This window comes from Lynx canadensis, chromosome B4 (assembly GCF_007474595.2).
Source record: "Lynx canadensis isolate LIC74 chromosome B4, mLynCan4.pri.v2, whole genome shotgun sequence".
Classification (NCBI taxonomy): domain Eukaryota; kingdom Metazoa; phylum Chordata; class Mammalia; order Carnivora; family Felidae; genus Lynx; species Lynx canadensis.
The window spans coordinates 77731372-77758981 of record NC_044309.1 but is presented as its reverse complement, the minus strand read 5'-3'; the positions used below and the strand labels follow the sequence as shown (position 1 = coordinate 77758981).

Here is a 27610-nt window from a genome sequence, read left to right as displayed (position 1 = left end):
GAAAACTCTCATGAAGGGAGCCAGGGGCTTTGGGGGATCTTGCAGACCCCACGTCAGTTCTGTGGTTGCTCTTGCTGCTGTTTCTGGCAGCTTCAGCAAAAGCCTACAGTCAAACTGGGAACAGGAACAGGCAAAAATATCAGCAGTCCCACTGAAGTGATCCCGGAGAAGACTTGGTGTGCAGGACGATGGCTTTCACAAAGAGGGAACTGAGGCCTGGCTCTACAATAGAGTAAAAAATGACTGAGATTTCCAGTCAAGAAATGGTGTCAGGTCTACTAACTCATACAATGGTATTCCCACCTTGAAAGGAGACCTGGGTAACAGGCAGGTAGGAACAGGACAATAGCCCTCGATAAGTAGTATAGGGAACGAAAGGATTTGGGACAAAAAGTCACACTTTAATTCAAGTATCAGTTATACCACTCACTGACAGAGACCTATTACTGGCTTTATTATCCCTTAAAGTCCTTCTCCATCCCAGTTAACTTCACAAAGCCAGCTTGAGTGGCGGTGCTTCTAGAAACAGGAATTGGGAATCTATTTCAAATCATCAAGCTGAGGTCTAAACGCTGACACAAGCCCTTTCTTTGAGTTTAGGTTTCTTCTTTAAATAATAATTGTTACACAAAATCATTTATGGAGCCCTACCAGTACTTATAAACACTACAGAAATGTGCTTATAAATATATTTTATAGATAGACTGATTAATAGTGAGGATAAATAATGTGAGGCCAGTCAAGAGTTATCTTGCAGAAATGCTGTGGTCAGAAGCTACCCATACAGCAGAGACAGAAGCTAAGAGCTAGACCAGAGATAGCATCTGCTGCCCTAGTTAGTGAACAGAATGCAGCTTTCCAATTTAATTCTGGAAGAGAAGTTTTGAGATCACAAGAACATAAAGAGACAGATGCCTTGCAGAGTACGTTGGGGGAAGTGAGCAGAAAACATGGGATCATATTTAAAAGAGGCCAGAGACGAAAGAGAGCAAAGGAAAAATGAAAGTAAAGATTTGGTGCTCCAGATGCCTTAAAAAATAAGACAACACCTGCCTAAGGGTTAAACCACCATCAATGAGCTTCATGAGGCTGCCCACAGAATGAACTGCGCTTTCTGTCGCAGGCTAGGAACCGAACCTTGACTAAGTCGGGGTTGTGGTTTTTTGCCACGAAGAATATACTCTCATGGACACCCAGCCTCTAGTTGATAAGGAGAAAGCTCCCATTGCTAAATACAAAGGTATTCATTTTTAGTAGGGCCCGAATTTACTGGCCCACTTCGTGGCCCAAGTTTGTAAATGGGGAAACTGAGGTTTACCTTCCTTGAGGTTCTCAGAAAGCCACATTCCAAGTCAGCCTTCTCCAGGATTCTACCTTTGTGCTTCCCTCTCTCTGTGTCTGATATTTAGATAAAGTTGAAAAGGGGAAAAGAGGAATATTTCTGAGTCAGCCACAAGAAGAGCCACGGGACACCAGGAATGGGACGCCTCTGTTCTTCACGTCCCTGTTCCTACAAAGCTGCACTAAAAAGCTTGGTCTCTTGGGAATCTTCCCTGAAAACCCCTGGACACAACCAAAGTCCAATCAGCAACCATACAGTCTTGATTTCTGCTGTGTTACTGCCAGTATATCTCAGGCTTGCAAGACTAACTAAAATATCTTTCCTTCCAGTCAAAACCAGTCTTTAGAAAAAACAGTTAAGTGCTACTCGGTAGTAAGGATTTAGATTAAATTAAGGACCTTAGCTTGGGGTCCGCAGATGGGTTTCAGAGGGGCCTGCAAACTTTCCCCTGATTCTCAAAAGGATCCAAACCCTTCCAAAGGTTAAGAACCACTGGGCCAGCGCAAACAGCACCAAAAAGAAAAAGGCAAAAATTATAAAAAGACTGTCGATTAACTACCTCTCAACCACCCACTGATTCCTTTTTTTTCTTCTCAAGTTTCTGTCCTTTTTGTTTGCCCAGACATTCAGATGTATGTATCTTATCTTACCTTGGATTGTTTTTAACAGCATCTGCACAAGCATTCATGGGGATCTGTGTTTGAAAATGGTCTCTGAATATATATGTATTCACTGGTTCTTACTCCAGTGAAACAGACAGCGACAGAATGTGATAGACAGTGATTATTAAAGTTCAGTTCCCTAACTCCAAGGCTCTTTAATTTGGCTATAATACTGGACTAGTCAACGGGTAAGTCTCTTCTGGGGTTAAATAATTCCATTAACACAGTAACAGTAAAAGTATAGTTCATTGAAGAACATCCCATCAGCAAACCATGCGACAGGAAGCCTAGAAATCACAAGCAATGGGATGACAGTGAATGTTAAATTACTGTAATTCCATGAGGCCAGGAAGCACATGATTTATGTTCAAAGAGACAGCTAGCTCTGTGACAATTTTTTCACATATTGTAAGATCCAAATGATGTCGAAGCACGTGCTTTTTCAAAGCATGGAATGGGGGCTGCATGCCTGGCAAAGCGTCATCACTGAAACTGCCTTACGACCAAAGGGCCATCCCAGAGAACGTCTCCCAGGAGAAACATGCGGAGTGCAAGGCCATACCAATTGTGCTGACGCCAGCTTTAGAATGTGGTGGACAAATGAATGGAGGGGAAAGAGGAGATGAGGCAGTCAGTCTTGTGTGTAAATTTTCTCACCTGGAATTACAGAGATAGTTTTCAAAGCTCGCAGAACCCTGAATGTTCTCAGCGCTGAGACATTGCCCAGGTCCACAAACTCTGTCACATATCTGTAGTAAGGGAGGTCACACACAGACACAAATGACAAACACAGACACGAACACAAAACACCGAAGGAAAAAAACAAAACCACAACAAAACAAAAAGTACAATACGTCACGTCAGGGCCCTAACCCCACACCTAACACCAACCCCGGGCCATCTTACCTGGGATTACCGAAATAGTTTTCAAAGCCCTCAGTACCCTGAAAGTGCGTAGAGCTGAAACATTGCCTAGGTTTACAAACTCTGTTATATACCTGCAGAATCAAACCAAAGTTAACTTGTAATGGTACCACTGGGCGAGGGTTTGACAATGGGGGGGAAGAAAGGGTCTTACACACAAGCTATGATTTCAATTTTTGTTGTTGTTGAAAAAGAAAATTTCAAAATATAAACACTTAAAGAACACATTTTTTTTTTTTTTCCAACTGGCAAGGAGAATTCAAAAGAATATTTGAAAGAACCGATACAACCGGGAGGTTCTGGGGGGCTTACTCTCTTAATCAGCATCGGGCTGTGTAGATCCCAATCAGAATGACTACTCTCAGTCCACTCATTATGTTTAGCAAAAAGGAAGGCCAGGAGGTATCAAAGGCTTATGTCCCCAAGCTTTGCGAACAATTTCTTAGAAAAAGGAGACAAATTTCTGCAGCAGAATCCCCATAAAAACAAATTTACATTCAAATAACTCCCTCGATGACAACGGCAAAAGTGCCTGTCTATATATATGACTTATCCAAGAGTTGTATGCATTATCTTTGCAGTCATGCCTACAGATGAAGTTATAGCCTGTGACATACAAAAGCAGGGCTCAGGATCATGGGATCAAAGCAAAGAGTGTGTTAAGCGCCCGTTTTGTCACCAGCTCTGTGCCTAGCAAAAGACACTTAAATTTTAAATGAACACCAAGGTGTACTCATAATGTTGGAAAGCTAGAAGTTGCCTTAAAATAACAGAAAGTCAAAGTTGCAGTTTCAAATATTCAATGCATACCATTCATTCATTCACATTTTCCAGGTGAAATACATCTTTCTGATGCTCAGGCCCGTATATATACAAACACACTCAACCTTTCACACATTTGCATACACACACACAGCCTATACAACACCCTTCTTATACCCTACTCTACCAGAGAGTGCTTTCCCAACCTGAAGATAAAAATAATAAAGTCTGTTATCACTCTTCTATCATCAGCTAAGTTTCCCAAAGAGATACGTGTTCACTGTTAAAACAACAATGAACAAGTTACCCAGAGCAGCTAGCATACTAATGGGGAATTATACTATTATCTCGCAATAGTTTGAAGTTCTGGTCAGTACTTCCTTAGGAAGTGACCAGTTTGGATACCTTGGCTCATGTTTTAACTCTAAAATGTGCTCTGAAGTCTCCAACATCTGGGTCAGCCTCACGAAATTACATGCGATATAACATACCCAGGAAATGGATTTTCAGCTTAATTAAGGTTTACACCTAAAACATTTCAAGTCTTCACTAAGGCCCCATAGTGATCAGCGTGCAAACCTTGGTTAGTGTTATAAGGGGGAAGAAAATACGAGAGCATGTCAATGGAAAAATCACTTCCTACTTCCTTTCCAAGCTGTAAAGCCTTGGCTTACCTTCTTCCATATAGACATGCTGTCACTGCCTAGACTGCCCAGCCCTCACAAGCAAGAATCCCAGGCATAAGCCTGTGTGGCCTTGCATGGTTACCCATTAACTCTGCTTGTAGCTGGCCACAAACGTGCCCTTAACCAACACAACCACGCATACAACCACATAGACGTAATCACACCCTGAATGTCAGTCAATAAAGTAAGCAGACAACTTACGCCATCATGATGACGCTGAAATCTAACCAGTTCCACGGATCCCGCAAAAAGGTAAAGCCATCTATGCAGAAACCTCTTGCAATGATTTTCACTAGTGATTCAAATGTATAAATCCCTGTGAATGTGTACCTGTCAAAGAAACGGATAGCTCGAGGTAAGTTCTGAACAGACAGAAACTTTGAATGAATCTTTTAAGGTAACGGTGCCTAAAGTGCAGCTTCGACCGACAGAGAGAAAACAGAATAGGCACGGCCAGTGCAGCAGAAAGAATGGCAGGAAGGGGAAGGGGTGCTTTTGAAGGAAACTTACCGAAACACAAAACCAAGAATTTTGGAATGTTGTGGGTACCATCTAGTAGGTGATAATTTTGAACCAGGTGAGGAGGCCCCAGAGCTATTTTTAACTTTAGACAAGTCAAAAAAAAAAAAAAAAAAAAAAAAAAGGAGACCTCATGTTGGAGAAGAAGGCAGTGCCACGAGGGACTAACTGAGGGCACAAGATGGCACTGGGGCAGCAGGTCAAAGGCTCTGGCCAGCACAGCAGGGGGTGGAAGTGAAGGGCAGTAACTTCCAGAGCACACTTTCTCTTCTTTCTCTTTCTAGAGTTTGCCTCTAAGGGTAGTTCCTAAATTCCACATGAGGCCTCCCCCCTCTCTGTGAAGTAAAGAGTGGGGGGGAGAAAAAAAAACAGCAACAACAATTTTTTTCCCTTGACGTTTAAACTGTGCAAAGAGGGGCGCCTGGGTGGCGCAGTCGGTTAAGCGTCCGACTTCAGCTCAGGTCACGATCTCGCGGTCCGTGAGTTCGAGCCCCGCGTCGGGCTCTGGGCTGATGGCTCAGAGCCTGGAGCCTGTTTCTGATTCTGTGTCTCCCTCTCTCTCTGCCCCTCCCCCGTTCATGCTCTGTCTCTGTCTCAAAAATAAATAAACGTTAAAAAAAAAAAAAAAATTTTTTAAACTGTGCAAAGCAAGATTCGGTGAGTAGAAATCCTTGAAACAAGCAGGCAGACAAGTTAATAAATGAGCTACTTACTCCACATTCTTCGACCATTCAGGAGGGTTACTAAAAGTCATGAATACACAGTTGGTCAAAATAGTGCACATAATGATCATGCTAAATACTGTAGAAAAGAGTCAAGGGAGAATGTACAAAATCTGGCCTGTTTTCTTCCTCAGAAAGCAAACACGTTTCACACTGGGTATCATGAGAATTAAATCGGTAACCTGAAAGGAGAATGCCACCATATGTATCTACACCTGACCAGAGAACTGTGGGTGGACACAGCAGGAAGGCCACTTTCAAAAAGCCTGTCACTGCTCTACCCTTTTTGGATAAAACATTCCCCCCTCTTGCCACTTTAGCCTCAGCTATGGAATAAGCCTCCAAATACCTTTATACACAGTAACCTGAAATCTACCCGTCTACTGGATGCCAAAGTCATCAGGTGACAAAGTAAATTGAATCGAACCTGTATTATTCAGTACTCATTTATTAATTTACCTTATGTAACTACTTACTTGAAAATCTACATGCAATTAATGGTTTACTTTTAATTTTAATTGAAGTATAGTCGATATATACAACGTTACGTTAGCTCGGGTTTAGAACGTAACAGTTCGCTTTTCTCCCTAGTTCTCCAAAGGGCTGAGTTGTCCTTGGAGGGCAATGCTACAGCCACTATGTGTGGCATTTGCACAATTTGGGAAACCAGTTATGGCCTGTTGGGCAAGGATTTCAAGGACATCTGTACTGCTGTACCCCTAAAAATTAGATAATGGGGTAAATTCATCTGATCAGTTTGAAAGCGCCCAGGAATGCTTATGGATAACAAACCACTTTGATGTCTTTTCAGTCCACCCAAGATTTTTCTCAGCCCTTTCTGTTCTTGTCTACTGAGAAAAAAATAAACTCCTTTAGGTCAGCATGGGAGTTATTCAAACTCAAACTGTCACTTTACCCAGCAGAGAAGCCATATCTCATTTGTTGCTAACTCACTCTCTCTTGCTAATGGCATTCACCATCTTCATTCTACTAATGGAGTTGCAAAAACAAAAAATACTTCTTACGGCTGGGTTTTTCTTCCGGGAATCATAACAGAAGACATTGTCTTCTAAACCAGCAAAAATGGAAGAAGTCCATTGTGAATTACTTATTTCTTATAAACCTTTAGATTTCAGAACTACGTTAGTTGTAAACCACTGATTTCAGAATCAAGCTACTAAATTCTTAGAGTTAACAAAATGTGGCAAAAGCTTATTAGCAAACCAATCTGCCCAAGTTGCAACTGCTGCTTCCTCATCTTACCTGGAGGATACACTATCCTTGGGAGCACAGGACTAAGCACTGACAGATTCAACACCAACCATAAAATTTTAAAGTTATGCAAAGTAGCTAAACCCATCACATAATTTTTTATCTGTCATATGCTCTCCTATATTAATAAGATAAAAAAAAAGGCAGGCCACATGAGTAAATTGGCATTTTCTATTTAAGGGCAGTAAAAATACCAGAAAGATGCATATCAGTCTTACAATCTAGATCTAAACCTCTGTACCGAGGAGGCCATTTAATCTGAGACTATCTCAGACACTTTCCATACCCACTGCTCAAGAGATCAGAAATATACAAGGCAGATCTCTAAAGCATTCATTCAACTATTTGCGCTCAACGAAGCAGCCTTCCCAAAAATTCTAATATCGGACTTACGCTAAAGAACTGAATCATATGCTCAGGATAAAATTACTGAAGCCTGAGCGCTTTAAAAAGTTACAGGTTATCATCTTAATTTGTCTCTCTTCACGATACCAACGAAATTCCAGACTCCCATGATATCATCCTAGGAAAAAAGAATTTACTGAAGCTCAGCTCAGGATCCGGAAGAAGTTCACTCACACTTCTGACTGGTGGGATAGTCAAGTACACTACTGATAAAATACTTAATATACAATTCGATTGTCAAAGTTCAGAAACGTGTAGCAGTGAGCATGCAACTTCTGCACTCCACATTTGTGAAAAGGATATGAATGTATCAAAATTTTAATAGCTATTCTTCTTATCAGGTTAAAAGGACTTAAAATGTACAAGGCAGGCGTGGCACTGAATCTGAAGAGAGTTTTCCCTCTGTTTAATACTACAAAGGTCTGTGGAGAAAGAAAAAGAGAAATTATTAAAGCATGGGAATTAATCACCACATGAAACAACATTTTTTTCTAGGCAAGAAATAAATAAACTCAAATATACTTACACTTTTGACTTCCCAATTTGGTTTCTAAGGCAAGAAACCTTAAAGCTCCACGTCTCTCTTACCTTCACCTCCCTCCCCTGCCCTGCCCCAGATTATATACATAATACACAGTGGGCACTGTCTTAGCAGTTTCATACATTTCTGTAAACTTCTTTCCTTCTTTCAGAAATAAGCCATTTGAACTGTACTAGGGCTGTATCTCGGCCAGCTCTGGACAAGGTGCTGAAGTTCATTAATATAGGACTTATTTACTCCACGAATGTTTCCTAAGTCCCTACTACGTTCCAGGCAACGATCTAGGGGCTTGGGAAACAGCAGGGAACAAGGCTACCATGGTGTGGGGAGCTTATATTCCAATGGGGAAGACAGACTACAAATAAACACAATGAACAAGTAAATTATATACAAGTGCAAGTGCTATGGAAGAAGGAGGAAGATGAAGGAAGGGGAGTGCTGGGGTCAGGGGACGAGGGAACACAGAGGTGACAGTTTTAAAGGACATGGTCAGGGTACGCCTACTGAGAAAAAAGATGTAAGCAAAGACTTGAAGTTAAGTGAGAAGAGTTCTTCATTCCACCAATATATACCTACCAAGTCTGCTCTATCTGCCTTTTTTATTTTTATTTTTTAACGTTTATTCATTTTTTGGGAGACAGAGACAGCATGAGCAGGGGAGGGGCAGAGAGAAAGGGAGACACAGAATCCGAAGCAGCCTCCAGGTTCTGAGCTGTCAGCACAGAGACCGACGCGGGGCTCGGACTCACCAACTGTGAGATTACCACTTGAGCCGAAGTAGGACGTTAACTGACTGAGCCACCCGGGTGCCCCAATTCCATCTGCCTTTGAAGAGCCTCTATTATCACCCTTATCAAATTCATTCAACCATATTTTCCACCACGAATCTTCCTGTCTGGCCAAATGAGTACACATTACAATAACTCGAAATGTTGGCCTCTGCTCACGTTGCTTGTCCGACCCAGAATGCTTTTCTCGTCTCACGAATTCAATTCAATCAAAATACTTTTGAGCATCTATTTTGTGTGAAACTGTATAAAGTTGTACTTTTAGAGAAGACATACATGTGAGCTAGTAATTATGATGCAGGGTAAACACAACGTTCAATAACAAAAATACGTGTAATGTATGAGAGGCAACAGGAGGGAGGGTTTTCTCTCCCTTCGGGTAGGGAATGAAAGGGAGGAGAGTGAGCTGGAAGGTGTTCACAAAGGAAGGTAACTAGTATTTGGAAAGTTCTTTTTTTTTTTTTTCAGTTCATTTACTTAATTTGAGACAGACAGTGCAAGCGGGGGAGGGGCAGAGAAAAAGGGAGAGGGAGAATCCCAAGCAGGCTCCATGCTCAGCACTGAGCCCGATGTGGGGCTCGATCTCCGGAACTGGAATGACCTGAACTGACAGCAAGAGTCAGATGCTTAACTGACTGAGCCACCCAGGAGCTCCTGGAAGGGGTTTTAAAGGATAACGGGGGAAGGGCTGGCAGATAAAGGGCGAAAGGTTGGCAGGGAAAGGGAACAGCATAGTATGTATGGAGGCACAGTAGCACACAACCGCGGGCTGTTTTGGGGGGACTGACAAGTAATTCAGGGTTGCTGGAGGATAAACAGAGAAGGGGTGCAGCAGATTGTGAAGCCGGAGGTACAGGGGCCCCACCAGACTGAGTTCCTAAGGAGACAAGGCCGGGGGCAAGTACACAGCACCAACACCTCACTAGCGGATGAAAGGGCAGATGGTCAAATGTTGGCCATGTTAAGTAGGCTTTTTAAAAAACGTAGAGCAGTCCATGCTTGTAATTACATACAAGGCACAAGACTTAAGTTCTATCTCATTACCCAAAGATAAGCTTTGCTGCTTATATATCTTTTTTTGTATGTCTTTTCAGAACTTTTCTGTGTAAATACAAGCACACAGATACAGCCTTAAAAAGACTCTCTCTCTCTTGGATGGGATTGTACTATAAATACTCTTCTGCACCTTGCATTAAAAAAATGATCCCCCACAAAGAAAAGCCCAGGACCAGATGGCTTCACTGATGAATTCCACCAAATGTTTAAAGAATTAATACCAATCCTTCGCAAACTCTTCCAAAAAAACAGAAGATGACACACTTCCCAACTCATTCTGTAAGGCCAGTATTGCCTTGATACAAAATTAGACAAAGATACCATAAGAAAAAAAAATAAAACTAAAGACTAATATCCCTTGTGAATATAGATACAAAAGCCTCAACAAAATACCAGCAAACTGAATCCTGCCGCATATAAACAGGATTACAGGGGTTGCCTGGATGGCTCAGTCGGTTCAGTATCTGACTCAATCTCAGCTCAGGTCATGATCTCATGGTTTGTGAGACTGAGCCCCGTGTCGGACTCTGAGCTGACAGTGCAGAGCCTGCTTGGGATTCTCTCTCTGCCCCTCCCTGACTTGTGCTCATACATTCTCTCTCAAAATAAATAAATAAACATTAAAAAAAGGATTATACACCATGATCAAGTGGGATTTATCCCAGAAATACAAAGACGGTTTAACATGTGAAAAATCAATGTAATGCAACACGTTAATAAAATAAAGGACAATAACTGCATGATCATCTCAACAGATGCAGAAAAAGCATTCGACAAAATCCAACACTCTTTCATTTTTTTTAATGTTTACTTTATTTTTGAGAGAGAGAAAGAGAGACAGAGTGCAAGAAGGGGAGGAGCTAAGAGAGAGGAAGACACAGAATCCAAAGCAGGCTCCAGGCTCTGAGCTGCCAGCACAGAGCTTGACACAGGGCTTGGACCCACGAACCATGAGACCACGACTGGAGTTGAAGTCAGATGTTTAACTGACTGAGTCACCCAGGTGCCCCCCCAATGCTCTTTCATAATAAAAACACCCAATAAACTAGAAATAGAAGGGAACTTCCCTAACCGGATAAAGAGCATCTATGAAAAAACCACAGCTAACATCACATTTAATGACAAGACTGAAAGCTTCCTCCCAAAGAGCAGGAACAAGACAAGGATGTCCCTCTCACCACTTCTATTCCATATTGTACTGGATGTTCTAGGCAAGGCAAGTAAGCAAGTAAAACAATTTCTGTTTTCAGATGAAATGGTCTTGTATACAGTTAACTCTAAGGAATACACAGACACAAAACTAAAAACAAGAACAAAACACAAAACTATTAGAGCTCATAAACAAGTTCAGCACAGATTCAAGATACAAGATAAATACATAAAAGTAAGTTGTATTTCTATACACTAGCAATAGACAATCCAGAAATTAAGAAAACAACTCCATTTACAAGAGCATCCAAAAGAACAAAATACCTAGGAATAAGTTTAATAAAAGAAGTATAAGATTTGTACACTGAAAACTACAAAACATCATTCAAAGAAATTTTTTAAAAAGACCCAAACCAGTGGAAAGACACCTTGTGTTCAGGGATTAGAAGACATAATGTTGTTAAGATGGCAATCCTCCTCAAACTAATCTACAAATTCAATGCAACGCCAATCAAAATTTCAACTGCTTTTTTTGGGCAGAAATTAACAAGTTGAAAATCCATATTCAATTCCTATAGAAATGCAAGGGAACCAAAATAGCCAAAACAATTTTGAAAAATAAGAACAAAGTTGAGGACTCACACTTCCCTGTTTCAAAGCTCACTACAAAGCTATAGTAATCAAGACCGTGGTACTAGCAGGGTGCCTGGGTGGCTCAGTCAGTTAAGCGTCTGACTTCGGCTCAGGTCATGATCTCACGGTCCGTGAGTTCAAGCCCTGTGTCGAGCTCTGTGCTGACAGCTCAGAGCCTAAAGCTTGCTTCAGAGATTATGCGTCTCTCTCTCACTGTCTCTGCCCCTCCCTGCTTGCATTCTATCCCTCTCTTTCTCTCTCTCAAAAATAATAAACATTAAAAAAAAAAGGCTGTGGTGCTAGCATAAGGATAGACATATCTATCAATAGAACAGAACTGAGAATTCAGAAATGAGCCCATACATCTACGTTAATTGATTTTTTTTAAGGGTGCCGAGGTAATTCAAAGGGAAAGAGTAGCCTTCAATAATTAGCGCTCAGACAATTGGGTAACCACATGCAAAAGAATTGAATCCGGACCTGTACTTCACATCTTATACAAACATTAACTCAAAATGGAATGGAAACCTGAATGTAAGAGCTAAAATGATAAAACTCTTAGAAGAAAACAAAAGTGTAAATCTTCACATCTTTGGATTAGGCAATGGTGTCATATTTGTGACACCTAAGGCACAAGCAACCAAACTGAAAAGAGATAAATTGGACTTCATTAAAATTCAAAATTTTGTGCAAAATGACACTATCGAGAAAGTTAAAAAAAAACCCACATAATGGGAGAAAATATTTGCAAATTGTGAATCTAATAAGGATCTAGCAGCCAAAATAGAAAAGGACTCTTAGAGCTCAGCAGCAGTAAAAAGACAATCTAGTGTTAAAACAGATTAGAAAAAGCAGACAAATGGCCAATAGGCAAAAGGAAAGATGTTCAACATCAAAAGTTTTTAAGGAAATGAAAATAAAACCACATGAGACAGCACTTCACACCTACCAGGATGAATATAATGAACAACAACAACAACAACAACATAGAAAAGAAAAAGCGCTGGCAAGGATATAGAGAAATTAGAACCCTCACACATTATTGGCAGGACTGTAAAATGGTACAGCCATCTTGGAAAACAGTTTGCCAGTTCTTTATTTTATTTTTTTTTTAATTTTTTTTTTAACATTTATTTATTTTTGAGACAGAGGGAGACAGAGCATGAACGGGGGAGGGGCAGAGAGAGAGGGAGACACAGAATCGGAAACAGGCTCCAGGCTCTGAGCCATCAGCCCAGAGCCCGACGCGGGGCTCGAACTCACGGACCGCGAGATTGTGACCTGAGATGAAGTCGGACGCTTAACTGACTGCGCCACCCAGGCGCCCCTTGCCAGTTCTTTAAAAGTTAAACACAAAGTTACCGTAGGACCCAGCAATTCCTCTCCTAGGTGTATGACCAGAAGAACTAGAAACAGGTATTCACACAAAAACTCATACATGAATGTTCATTAATACACTATTCAAAATTCTACTAAGCAGAAAGGACCCTAATGTCCATCAATGATGAATGAATAAACAAGATGTGGTCTATCATTATATAATGGGATGTCAGTCAGTCTTTAAAAGGAATAAGATTCATATACATGTTACAACACAGATAAACCCTGAAGACATCATGCTAAGTGAAATAAGACAGACACAAAAGGACAGATATAGGATTCCACTTCTATGAGGAACCTGGAATAGGCAAATTCACAGAGAAAGAAAGTAGAATGGAGTTTGCCAGGGGCTGGAGGAGGGGAAATGGAGAGTGACCATTTAATGGATACAAGTTTCTCTCTGGGATGTTGAAAAAGTTCTGGAGATGGATGGTGGTGATGATTGTACAACATGGTGGATATATTTAATATCACTGAACTGGGTACTTAAAAATGGTTAAGGGGCGCCTGGGTGGCTCAATTGGTTAAGCATCTGACTTGTGGTTTCGGCTTAGGTAATAATCTGACTCTTGGTTTCATGAGTTCAAGCCCCACGTCAGGCTCTGTGTTGGCAGCATGGAGCCTGCTTGGGATTCTCTCCCATTTCCTCTCTCTCTCTGCCTTTCCCCAACTCGCACTATCTCTCTGTCAAAATAAATAAACTTTATTATTACTTTTTTAACGTTTATTTTTGAGAGAGACACACACACACAGAGTGTGAGCGGGGAGGGGCACAGAGAGAGAGATGGAGACACAAAATCTGAAGTGGGCTCCAGGCTTTTAGCTGTCAGCACAGAGCCCGATGTGGGGCTCGAACTCACGAACGGTGAGATCATGACCTGAGCTGAAGTCGGACGCTTAACTAACTGAGCCAGCCAGGTGCCCCAATAAAGAAACTTTAAAAAATTTTAATAAAAAATAGTTAAAATGATACATTTTATGTTACATTTATTTTACCACAATAAAAATACATACATTATTACCTGAAGAGTGTCTAGTAAGGTGTTATTGATAAACTTTTAAAAATTAGCTTTATTCCAAGCCAAATAGTAGAATTAAGAATAGTAATAGCTAAAAGTGGTTCCTAACCCATTCTGAACTTCAGAGTGATTTGAGGAGCTTTTTGGAAACTAAACACATCTGGACCCAGAAAAAAGGAAAGACAGAAAGAAATTAAGGATTATACATGCCACAACATGGGTGAACCTTGAAAATCCTGAAAAGAATTCAGACACAAAAGGTCACATATTGTAGGATTCTACTTATATGAAAGGCCCAGTATAGGCAGATCTATGACAAAAAGTTGGTCAGTGGCTGCCTAGGGCTGGATAGAGAGGGGAATGGGGGAGTCACTGCTAATGGATCTCACTGGGGTGACAAGAATGTTCTGGAATTAGATAGTGGTGACAACTGCACAACCCGTGAACAAGAAACCAATGAAAAGCACACTTGAAAATGGCGAACTGTCTAGCTTGTGAATGATATCTCAGTAAAAAACACACCACAGCAACAAAACAAAACAGTGAACCATTTTAAGAAGTGTAAGACATATAAAAAGGTCTAAAGAATGATACCACTAACATCTATCTATGTACCCATCAGGAGCTGAAGAGCTAAGGCCTTACCAATACTGCTCCTTCCGGCACACGCTCCAAATATACCCCCTCTTCCCAGAAAGGAGGCGTGATTTTGAATTTCACCCTGAGGTCCCACTTTTTTTTTTTTTTTTCAACGTTTATTTATTTTTGGGACAGAGAGAGACAGAGCATGAACGGGGGAGGGGCAGAGAGAGAGGGAGACACAGAATCGGAAACAGGCTCCAGGCTCTGAGCCATCAGCCCAGAGACTGACGTGGGGCTCGAACTCACGGACCGCGAGATCGTGACCTGGCTGAAGTCGGACGCTTAACCGACTGCGCCACCCAGGCGCCCCTGAGGTCCCACTTTTTAATGAAATATCCCCAATGACTCTGACCTCTCCCTTTTCTGAACTTTTTTTTTTAAGAGTATTTATTTTGAGAGAGAGCGAAAGAGCACGCAAGTGGGGGAAGGGCAGAGAGAGAGGAGGAGAGAAGTCCAAGCAGGCTCTGCACTGTCAGCGTGGAGCCTGATGTGGGGCTTGAACTCATGAACCATGAGATCATGACCTGAGCTAAATTCAAACTGACTTAACTGACTGGGCTGCCTTTTTTTTTTTTTAACCCTTCTTTCCCGGCGCCTCCCCCCAACAGTTACCCCTGAAACTAGAGGGCAGGAATCAATCTCATACTTCCTCCCACGGTTCCAGGAGAAGGCTCAACCCATGCCACGCACTCCCAATAAACAGCTGCTGACAGATTATTATTTTTTAAAACATCCTTTCCTCTCATCTTCTGTTCTTTCCTTTGGTAATCTGGCAGTCACGCCTTTCTCTCCCAAGTAGAAAAGCAGTGCTGGTATTGAGCCACGTACACTCTGGAAATGCTCAATTCACTATCCCTAGAGACTGCAGTGTGAACTCGTTCTTCCTGTTACTAGAGGGTATTGGCTCCGGCAGGGCATGCTGCAGGGAAGCCGAATCCTAAAAGCAAGAGGGAGCGGTAGACCCAGGGTTAGGCTGAAAACAGGTCAGAGGCTGGGTCTTCCATATTTTGGCTACCCAAAGAAACAAAGACCCCGGGGCCTTTCCCGAAACCCCCTCTCTGAAGTACTTGTAGGCCTCTGTTTCTATAGCAACTCCCTCTATGAAAATGCCAAGCCTTTCAAATAACCTCCCCATTCAACCTCATAATATTCCTGTGAAGTATGGCTGAGGAGGGATTGTTATCCTCTATGCATTTTACAAAAGCTCAGGAGAGGGACACCACCTATTGAAGGTCACGCAGCCCAGAGCAGCATGTTATGCCAAGTTGAGAGCCTCTTTACAGCTTCTACTGTGCCAGATTGAGAGGCAGTTTAGCGGCAATCTGGCAGAGAATGAAACTGGTGTGGGGGATGGATTCTCTGGTGAATGAGAAATGTGAGCCCCTGGGGTACACTACAGAAAAGCCTAAGCAACAATGAAAGAAGTGCTGGCCCATGTCCCAGGATCTAAAAACCACCAGGCCGGGCCTTGACAACATCACCCACCTGCCTTAGAAGAAGACAGGGAAGAGGACTTTTAAAAGTAACGTCCCCTGCACCTTCCGTTCCTCTTATCTTTTAGTTTGATCGTGGTGGAAAGACAGGTCTTGAGGTGCCACCGAGGGGACTTCCTATCGCAGAGTCAGCATCTGCACATTAATAAATCTCTGCTGCCTGATTAATGAACAAATGCTTGTATGTGCGAGGTGAGGGACAAGAAGGAAAGGCAAAAGAAAAGGAAGACAGTAAGACACTGAAACTGTTAGCTTTGGTTGAAGAAAAACCAGGAGGCAGCTAAGATCCTGAATTAGTAAGAGCTGGCGAGGAAAGTAGGGATCTTCAGTGAATTTTAAAACTACAGCTTTATAGGTATATGGGCTTTATTAAGAATGTTTTAAATGTGAAGTAGAAATTTCATAATGAATCGTACTGAACACTGCACACAGAATAAATAGTTTATCAGCACTCCTTTCTAAATATTTACATCCTAGATCTTCATCAAGTAGAAAAACAAGGTATTTTTTCTATTCAAAGAGAAACAAACACATAAGCCACACTAAATTTCCTGAAATGAAGAGGAATCTTCCATACTTCAAGTAGCGAGTTGTATTACCATAAAACACACTTTTTGTTAAAATAATTATTTACTGAGCCTGGGTGGCTCAGTCAGTTAAGCGTCTGACTTCAGCTCAGGTCACGATCTCGCGGTCCGTGAGAGTCGGGCTCTGGGCTGCTGGCTCAGAGCCTGGAGCCTGCTTCGGATTCTGTGTCTCCCTCTCTCTCTGCCCCTCCCCCATTCATGCTCTGTCTCTCTCTGTCTCAAAAAATAAATAAATGTTAAAAAAAATTTAAAAAAAATAATTATTTACATATACTTAATTTATATGCAGTTTTTCATAACTGCATATTTAGCATAAAACAATATGGTGTTTGAACTAACACAAGTTCTCGAAGTTTAGGAATCTCCCTTTTGACACTGGTCCGTGTGGTGCTTATATGAGAAATAGAATAGTATATATCAGAAGTCAGCAAATTTGACTTGTAAAGAGCCACACAGTAAATACCGTAGGCTCTGTGGGCCATACAGTCAACTCAACCCTGTCCCTGTGGTGCAAAAGTAACCTCAGACAATATGTAAACAAGTAAGAGTGGCTGTGTTTCAATAAAACTTTATTTATGGACAAGGAAATTTAAACTTCATGTAATTTTCACACATCACAATATATTGTGACTTTTGACTTTTCCATAACCATTTACAAATGTACAAACCCTTGTGAACTCACGGGCCACACAACAACAAATGGCAGAGATGACCTGACCCATGGGACATAGGCGATTGATCCCTGTTATACACTAACACCAGTTCCAGACCTAGGCCAGACTGGCTGCATAGGAATTATGTGAGTAGCTTTTTTAAAAAATGCAAATTCACAAGTCCCACCCCAGAGGTTCTGATGCAATAAGCTGCAGAGGAATCTGTGCTCACCAGGATTTTGGGAACCACCAGGTCACCTCCCAGGTCCCTAAAACAGTGGGGTTTCAAAACACTTGTCTTAAAACACTTAAGTTCTCCTGCTTCAACTGCTTCTACCTTGCTGTACGGCCTGGACTGCATCTCTCTGGATCCGATTTTCCTTGTCTATAATATGAGAGAGAGGGCTGCCTGATGGGCGTGCCCAGGTCCTTTCCTGCTCTGACATCTGTGACTCTGATTTAGAAAATACGCAGAAGCATCCAAGATTAAGTATAACAAAGCAGCAAACCATACTTTGGAGGAGAAAGCCTATTATTATTTATTCTTTCACATTACATCTTGGTGGAACTCTCCTGAATTGGTTATTTTGCTCCTTCATGGGATACTCTGTCAAGTTCAGGGTCAACAGCATTTGATACTATCTTGAGAACTACACTTATGTGGGCAGGGGGCAGCAGGGAGCAGCCCCACGGCACAGCTGCCCACAGGCCGCATTCCCCTGCCCTATCTGCCAGGCTTTTAGGCCCTCTTCTCGGCAGGACAGAGCATACAAGAGAGAAAATGAAGCGGACTGACTGGTGACGGGCTAACTAAAACAATATATATATTTAAAGCATGCCCCATGCGTGGCTAATAAAATCTCAGTAATCATCATTAAACTGCTGATGAGAATCCAGAAAAGGAGATTCGTCCCTTGTTCAAACACTGGATTCTTCAAAGCCCAGGATGAGTGGAAAGGAAAAGCAGGCGTTGGATTCTTACAAGAATACTTCTTAAGCAAGAATAACTTGGTGTCCATGCAGTCCAATAATATTTTACCTAATCTGTCTTAAATTAGATCTTTGTGAAGTAAACGAGTTAAAAGGAAAACTGAAATTGAATTGTGGTTTACTGCCCAAGGGGAAATATCAGTTTATAAAAACAGCCACTGAATGCGTTTGAACACAAGGCCCATTAAGAGCAGTGGAACAGCTCTTAACGAGTTATGGCATGGAGAATTAATAAATATGTCATTCGGGCATAAAATGAACCTTCTGAAAAGCACAGGCTTTTCATTTCCAATTAGCAACGTGGGGCTTGGAGCGCAGGATGGAGGAGCTTCACGACTGCTAATTCAGGGTAAGATGTATCCTCTTCCGGGTCTACGATAAGGGAAAGGGACACTGTGTAAGACCAGGTACGAGCCCATTCCTACACATGCCACACAAATCCTAGCATACTGCAAATGCAATACAATAAATCTACACAGTTACCAAAGCACTGCAGTGCAGCCAACTTATTAGCATTTCCTCACCCTCACCCCAGGATCAGATTAACTTTTTTAATCACACAAAAAGTATAGATTGAAAGGACATTACAGAGAAGAGTGCTCAACACAGGGTGGACTATATCACAGAACAGAAAGCTTCTTAGAGAGACAGGTTTATTACCCAGCCCCTGGTTTGCTGTGGGACACACGGCTCAGGAGAGTGGCTCTCCACTCAACCAAGTTCTCCCTCTCCTGTGAGGTCATCATCTCAATTAAGGCAAAGGTAACCTGCAGGTACCTGATGACCTTCTGGCTGTAATGAACACTGAGGGGCCCAGAGACTGAGCCAACAAGAAGGCAGCTGAAAACCAATGTCCTCTGAGTCTATCTAGCTATAGCTGTTACTGACACTGACTTATGACTGTCTCCCAGAGTTTGGGCCGTAGATCTTAACTGTTTTGATCTCTGGCACTGCCCAACCCTCTTGTTTTTAGCTGCCTTCTCTAGCCTTCAATTCTTGCCTGCCTAAACCTAACATATATACCTTATTCTCCCAGACCTATGTACCTCTTCTGTACCAGGCAAGTGGCCAGTTTGACTTACAGTAGTTGTTAGCTCTTCCTGCCTAACTCAAACTGTTAATTCCGGTAACTTCTACCAGGGGCAAATCCTCTCTGCCTATTGCTTTCAGAGTGTGCATGCACAGAGTGGTCTTCTATCCAATAATAATACAAATACAGCTGATCTGCAGGGCAGCTACAGCAGTAGTAAGGGCAGGAGTCAGGTATCCGCTGGTCAACGGTGGTTTGGCATTTGACTTCTAGCTATAGAGCCAATATGGCAGGCAACAAGCAAATGTCCTCTCAAAGTTTCCCTGCTTTAATAAAGGAAAATATTATGCTGAATCTAAATAGGTTCTAGGGGCGCCTGGGTGGCTCAGTCGGTTAACCATTCGACTCTGGCTCAGGTCATGATCTCACAGTTCGTGGGTTCGAGCCCCACGTCGGGCTCTGTGCTGACAGCTTGGAGCCTGGAGCCTGCTTCTGTGTCTCCCTCTCTCTCTGCCCCTCCCCTGCTCGTTTCCTGTTTCTCTCTCTCTCTCTCTCTCTCTCTCAAAAATAAACAAATAATCTTTAAAAAAATAAAAAAATAAACAGATTCTACTTCAGACCAGGAAGGTGTTCAGAAGTAAATGGCCTGTACTGTCAAAACAACTACCTCATGTTGAAAAGAGTCCAGATGCCTTTCTTTTTTTTTTTTTATTTTTTTTTTTTAACGTTTATTTATTTTGAGACAGAGAGAGACAGAGCATGAACGGGGGAGGGGCAGAGAGAGAGGGAGACACAGAACCGGAAGCAGGCTCCAGGCTCTGAGCCATCAGCCCAGAGCCTGACGCGGGGCTCGAACTCACGGAATGTGAGATCGTGACCTGAGCTGAAGTCGGACGCTTAACCGACTGAGCCACCCAGGCGCCCCCAGATGCCTTTCTTAATCCCAATCTGCTTAGCGGGCCCCTCAGGTGAAATCACAACTTTAGTCCCAGTATGCCTCAGGAAAGGCTCCAGCAAAGGCACGGCTGGCCTGAATTTTTTCAGTACCTGTGTCCTGGTACTAAGCTGCCTTTAGAAATACTGAACTCAAGCAGGACATGAGACACGGACAAATTCTGATTAGGCTTGTACTTCTGTTTGAACTATGAATATTTAGGGGCGCCTGGGTGGCGCAGTCGGTTAAGCGTCCGACTTCAGCCAGGTCACGATCTCGCCGTCCGTGAGTTCGAGCCCCGCGTCAGGCTCTGGGCTGATGGCTCAGAGCCTGGAGCCTGTTTCTGATTCTGTGTCTCCCTCTCTCTCTGCCCCTCCCCCGTTCATGCTCTGTCTCTCTCTGCCCAAAAATAAAAATAAACGTTGAAAAAAAAAAAATGAACTATGAATATTTAGAGCCCTCATCTTCCAAGTCTCTATTCCACTACCCTGAGGATTGAGCAAGAGAGACCTCTAAATCCCAAATTTATGTTTTTATTGCTTTGGGTCATTGATAACTATACCATGAACTTACCTGAAGAGTAACAGTGAATACGCATTAAGCATTTACTATGTGGCAGGCACCCTACTAAGATGCCTATACAGTATCTGTCACCCAGCAATGGGTAGGTACTATTTTACAGATGATGAAATTGAGGTGGAAAGGTCAAGTCACTTTCCCAAGACCGCACAATTATTCATTAAGTGGCAAAACTTAAAATCGAACTGCGGCGATCTGACTCCAGAGTCTCTGATCTTAATTGTCATACCGTACGGCAATTTTAAAAAGCTTCAAAAAAATCTAACTCCTCACTTTACAGACAAGAAAGCAAGCAGAGAGAGCTCTGTGCACACTGACACCACAGAGCTGAGGTTTACCAGGTCCCAGGTCTCCCGGCGTCTGGTCCTGAACGCTTTTCACCACCCCAAGTCATCTAGTCCAATCCTTGGGTCAACGAAGGAATCTCTCTTACTTAATACCTTTAACTCCGGCAAAAAGCAAAGCCCCTGCATGTGCCTCAGAGATCACAGCAGCTGGTTATGGGTCTTTCCCCCAAATGAAGCCGGATGAAGGCAATGCTGGTGCCACATCTATCTGTGGCTTTGCTGTTTTCCAGGTGCTTCTGTATACACTTTCTCATTCGGTTTGACCTTGTAACCTCGTGCCCTCCAACCCACACTGGGAGCAGCTGACACCCTTCCTGCCCATATCCTGGTCGCAGGAAGCCATACCTGGCACAACAGCAGTGCTGTGTACCTGCTCCAGCGCTGAGCCAGCATGATGCTGCTCCCCAAGGCCGGGCAGCTCCGAACCTCCTACATGGCCTCTCTTCCTCACTGCCCTTCAAGAGGAGGTGGCCTTTGATCTTCTTCCCCCTTACCCTCTTAGGGGACACAGACTGCAGCTGCTCTGGGGTAAAGCAAAATGCATGCTTATTATGTAAAGTGTATTAACCCCTCTAGTCACTGTATTCGTATTCCAGAATATTCTATATTCTCGCTCTCTTCTTTCTTAGAAAGCAGCAGAGAGGTTTCTATAGAGGCTTTGATACAACAAAGACCTGGATTCAAGACCTAGCTCTGTTGCTTATTAGCTGTCAGGGCCTTTGTCAACTTATTTAGGTTGCTAAGACTCAGGTTTCTCACTGATAAAACAGGGATAATGACCGACACTAGCTACTTTATCAGGTTGTGAGAATGAAATACAGAGTCACAAAAAGTACTTACTACAGTACCCGGCACAGAATAAACACACAATAAACGTGACTATGATGCTGCCACTGCCACTCCTGATCCTTGGCTACAAACACGGGCTGGCCGTCAGGAGACTTGAAGGGCATGGGGCACCTGGGGGGCTCCGTCAGCTAAGCATCTGACTCTTGATTCTGGCTCAGGTCGTGATCTCACAGTTCACAAGTTCGAGCCCCACTCTGAGCTCCGCACCGTCAGCGCAGAGCCTCCTTGAGATTTTCTCTCTACCTCTCCCTCTGCTCCTTCCCCATGCTAGTGTGTGCATGCACATGCACATGCACGTTCTCCCTCAAGTAAATACATAAACTTTAAAAAAAAAGGAGAGGGGTGCCTGGGTGGCTCAGTCGGTTAAGCGTCCGGTCTCAGCTCAGGTCACGATCTCATGCTTCGTGGGTTCGAGCCCCATGCCAGGCTCTGGGCTGTCAGCACAGAGCCTGCTTCGGATTCTGTGTCTCCCTCTCTCTCTGCCCTATCCTGCTCCCACTCTGTCTTGCTCTCTCTCAAAAATAAAAAAAAACATTAAAGAAAAAAAAAGGAGAGTCTAAGGACTTTCACATTAGTTGGTATTCACACACTTGGCAGAAGCCAGTAGGACAAGGTAGAGCAATTCTCCAGAGTCACTAGGAGACACTTGTATGGTTGCACTGGTTCAAAACAAGCCCCAGAGCTTATGTCAAACCTAGGAACTCTGGAAAGAGGAGAAAATAAAAGCTGCCTAGTATGCACACACTGGGATCCAACCTGCCTTTCCACCTTTGGCTCCTGTCATAGCCAAAGTAGTGCTCTAGTCACAAGTAAACTCACGGTGTGAAACAATTCAGCCTTTCCTATGCCTCTCTGCCTCTTCAGGCACCGGTCTTTATACCCAAACTTACTCTTTCTTCTCTTTTCCAACAGGTGGATTTTTTAAAACCATATTTTATATGGTATACGTTAAGGTCCAGCTTAACTATCACCTCCTCTCTGAAGATGGCCCCATTCCACTGTCTCAAACAGAATTATCCTTCCTTCCTATGTGTCTCCACTCCACACCTACTCCTGTTAGAGTAGTTAATATGGTACTGTCGCTTTTGTTTACACATCTCTGTCTCTCGCTGGACCCTGAGATCCTTAAAGGCAGGGCTATAGCTTCCAACCACTGTTTCTCAGCTCAGCAAGCAGAGTGCAGAATACGATGCCCATCTGGCATAAGGTAGAGAGCTCACATGTGTTTACTGAGCATATGAATGAATCTCTTAGACTTGAGGAAAGGATACCATACTAACTATACAACAAACCTATAACTTTACACAACTTTCTGCTAGGTGCCTAATTGACCTTTTCCACCCTTTAGCTCATCCTCCCGTAAGAATTGTTTTAGTTTGAAAAGTCTTCTCATCTTTTCTATGTCTTTAGATACAATGCTAAAGATATAGCATGAAGTAAACAAATACACTTAAAAAAACGCCCAAAACACCACATACTAGCTTCATATTGTGGCAATGTAAAATGACAGAAAATTATCTCAAAATGATAGTAGAAAACAAAAACTCAGTCTGTAATATACTCCATAGAGACAGCATGGTGTGGTAGAAAGACCGTGAATATTAAATCCTACATCCCTGGAACTTAAATCTGGCTCTGCCACACACCAGCTGAGGAAATGTGAACAATTACGATTTCTGAGCCACCATATTTTCTTACTTACAAAAATATGCAACATTCTACTGACAGCTCCCTAACACTGGTCACCCTTAAGGACTGCAGAAAATTGGGGAATCAATAATGATATCCAGAATTTAGCTGGTGTCATCCACTAAAATAGCAGATGAAAGCAGTGGGTTTAAGGGGAGAAAGGAGTTCAATTTTGAACACACTGAGTTACCTGCAGGAAATCCAGAGAGAGATGCCTGGCAAGGTGTTGAATATTAAGGCGCGTTCTAGGCTGGAAATACAGTTTCAGGAGTACTGAGAGTATAGGTGACATCACCCAGGGAGAGTGTGCCAGGAACATGGGCCAGGTACGGAACCCGGGAGAACACCAACGTTTAAGGGAGAGGAGGGGGAAATGGGAGAGAAGGAGTAGTCTGAGATATAAGGAGAATGCAGCCAGGAATGCAGGAAGTAAAGAAAAGAGCTGCAAGAATTGGGGAGCAATCAACAGTATCCAACACAGCACAGAGCTCTGGTGGGATAAGAAGTGAAACAACATCCGATAAATTTGGCAATTTGACATCACAGAGGATCTTATCTTGAGAATGCCAGCAGAGAGGGAGGATGCGGGTGAAGAAGCGGGTGGGAGGTTTGTAGGTGGTGATGCTGAGTAAAGGCTACTCTTTGAAAGTTTCAATGGCAGGAGAAGAGTGGTTAGACTAGCTGGGGATGTGGGGTCAAGTAAGGGCTCATTACAGTGCGAGAGGCTTTGACAGTGTTTAAAGCTGAGGGGAAGGAGCATGTGTGAAAAGGGAAAGACTGACAGAACAGTGTCACAGCACAGAACAGTGAGAGGAAAACTGAGAGAGGGAAGTTCTAAAGAAAGTTCTAGAGAAAGTCCCCTGGATGGGGACTGACCCTGAACAGCAGACAGGAGATTTCATCCTCTGAAATTGGGGGAATCTTTTATTTAAACTTGAATCCATAGGCCAAAGTCTGTAGCCCCAACAAAGTCTCTGGAACAGGAGTGCCTCTCCAGAGCTTATATGGAACATTCTACTGCTAGATTCAGAGGTGGCAGAAATTGTCCTATAAGGGGGCAATCCTAATCTTGAATGGTGTCAAACAGGGTTATATGTAACGAACAATATGTAAAGAATTTACAACTCATATGAATTTGGAAGCAATGAGTAAGAGAAGCGTTCCTCTGTATAAGGACTTTACGGGCTTACTCTCTGACGAAGAAAGGATTTAAAATATGGTTAATTATCATCAGAAGATGATCGATATCACCTTGATTTTGAGACATCCTCCAACATTTCAATGGTCATTACTAAATCAGTCATTTGACGGGTCAATTTTTATTAAAACAAAAATGTTTCACACCCTGGAAAAAACTATCAGAGACTAATCCCTCTGATAGTGGAATCAATCAATCACGTGGAATTTTATCACTAAGGTGATTAGCTAATAACACACCACACATTCCAGAATTCAGGTAAAAGGTGTCTTTCTCACTAATGTGGCTACTGGTGCAAGGACTTGAGAAGACCTGAGGCTCTTTTCTGGAGAAAATGCTAGGTTCTATCTGCAGATGGCCCGGTGACTCACACTGATGCTGAAATGTACTGGACCCCTGCCTATGTAAAAATCGAAGACTGGCAAAATGTCTCAACAGAGTGACAATCCTGGCTTTTAAGTAACTCAGAAGATCGGCATTATGGGTCCTTTTAAAGATTATAATTTAGTGCTTGCTAAAGGCCCATTTAAGACACCGAGTATTTAGACAGCATGTAGCCTTTGATTCTTCTGGATTCTCCAAGTTTAGTCTCCATACCAAGTTAGAGCACCACAACCTCTCAAGTACCTGGACCGTATTATCTTTAATGCACTCACCATTATATGTAATGATGGATTTCTTTACCTGTTTATTATCTGTCTCCCCAACAAAAACTAAGTTTCCGGAGTAGCATAAAGAGATCGTCTGTTTTGTTCCCAAGGGCATGGAGCAGAGCCTGGGCACATAGAAAACGCTCAATAACAATTTATCAGATTATCAAATGAATGACTGAATGCTAGACTCTTCCTTAGCCCTCCACAATCAATCACAAAATCCTATCAACTTATCTCTGTAACACCTCTTGACTTCATCCACTCCCTTTACTTTTCACTTCCACCATCACACTTTGGACCCTCACTACCCCACGGCTGGTCTCTGTCCCAGTTCTCTTTCCATCTGGTCCACCGTACGTACCACGGCCACATTCACCTCCCCCAAGCACAGCTTCAATCACATCTCCTCAGTCCCTGACACCGTCAGTAGCTCTCCACTATTTGTCAAGTAAAGACCAAAGTTCCTGGTCTCACACTAAGTCCACCGTGATTTGGCTCCAGCTCTCCCCTCCCAGCCTCATCTCCCAAGGCTCCTCACTCATTTCCCCACATTCCAGCCCAATCAGACCCCTCAGCTTTCTCCTCCACTGTCCTACACCCTGGTCTCTGAGCCTTTGCTCATATTGTTCTTTCTGCCTACAATGTTTCAGTCTATCCTTCTTTTCTAAACTCCAAAGCCTGATTCAAATACTACAATTACAATGAGGTAAGTAAGGCCCTTTCTGGGGCTCCCTTATCAAAAATAGTATATTATACACTACCATGTTATAAGCTACTTCAGGGTGAAGAGTGGACTTCATGAATCTTTGTTTCCCCAACAGAATCGAACAGACTGCTCCACCCCTGCCATGCCTCCCATATAGGAATACTCAAGAAGTATTTGTTGAATAAGCGGGTTGTTCTTTTATGAGGCAACCCAAACTAGTATATATTCCAATGTCAGCTTCTCTCATTTCCTTTATAGTCAGTGAATACACGGAGGGTGACACAAGTCACCCAGCCAAGAAAGAAGCAAGAACACTTAGTAAAGGCAGACGTGACAGGACAACTTAGAATATTCAGGAAGTGGCATCCTTTGTATAATACACACTTGATACCAACAAACCAAGAAGAGATTCAAGCACTAGGAGGAGGCTATCAACCCATGACCTTTGATAAAGTTCCTTCCAATTCTGAGTTTCTACAAGAGGAGAGATAAGACTGGTGGCGCTGAACAATAGTCATCCAGCCCTTTGAAAATCTCTAAAATGTCAGGATCTACTTCCTCAGCCCCTAAAGGAAACTAATTCTTTGGGAAAGGAAAAGATACACTGGTAATCAGCCTCTTCTCCCTATAGAGTTCAATTCATTTTGGTAGATGGGAAAATTTTCATTAGAGAAAACATCATAATGTCACCTTTCATGTTCAAAGCACTCAGAAAAGTACATAGTGTTTTCGTAGGCATGTTTCCTAAGATTAATTTATTCAACAGATAGGGATTGAGCACTTACTCCGGCCGATGAGCAGACAAGAGGATGAACAACAAACAAATAAACATATGGCTGGTGTTGCTGAGTGCTACAGAGAAAACTGATGCGGGGTAGGAGCAACAGGCTGTTTCATTTTGTAAAGGGTAGTCAAGATCATCACAACAACCTGGCGAAATAGGTGCAATACTATAATCTTAATTTCCAGGATTAGGGAAACTGATTCCCTGAGTGGTTAAGTTACATACATGTTAACCTGGAATTAGACGGGCAGGGGGTCAGAAATAAGATTTCCCAACACTGGGTCTATTGCTAAGGGTTTTTTAAAAAAAATAATAAAATAAACCTTATTTATTTATTTTTTTGGGGGGGGGGGACAGAGAGAGCGAGAGCTAGGGAGAATCCCAAATAGGTTCTGTGCTGTTAGCGTGGAGCCTGACACGGGGCTCGAACTCACAAATGATGAGATCATGACCTGAGCCAAAATCAAGAGTTGGATGTTTAAAGGACTGAGCCACCCAGGCGCCCCTACTGCTAAGGTTTTAAAGAGGACCTAGAGTTGGGAATGTTCAACTAAATTCCTTCCCCTCTAGAGAATGTTGCTTGGAGAGTGGAAAAGAGCCCCATACATGCACATCA

At 42.7% G+C, this 27610-nt stretch overlaps 1 protein-coding gene across 3 annotated transcripts in view; it reads right to left on the bottom strand.

Annotated features, from left to right (window-relative positions):
• Window positions 1–27610, bottom strand: part of SCN8A (sodium voltage-gated channel alpha subunit 8) — a 122260-nt gene that overhangs the window by 88388 nt on the left and 6262 nt on the right. For 2 of the 3 annotated variants that reach the window (XM_032593976.1, XM_032593974.1), the window contains exons 2-5: window positions 7598–7716; window positions 5609–5698; window positions 4578–4706; window positions 2662–2753 (exon numbers count right to left, since the gene is read on the bottom strand). In XM_032593976.1, the coding sequence (XP_032449867.1) occupies window positions 2662–2753; window positions 4578–4706; window positions 5609–5698; window positions 7598–7716 (430 nt within the window). Of the gene's footprint in view, window positions 1–2661; window positions 2754–2910; window positions 3003–4577; window positions 4707–5608; window positions 5699–7597; window positions 7717–27610 lie in introns of all 3 variants that reach the window. The other variant, XM_032593975.1, reaches the window with a different exon arrangement.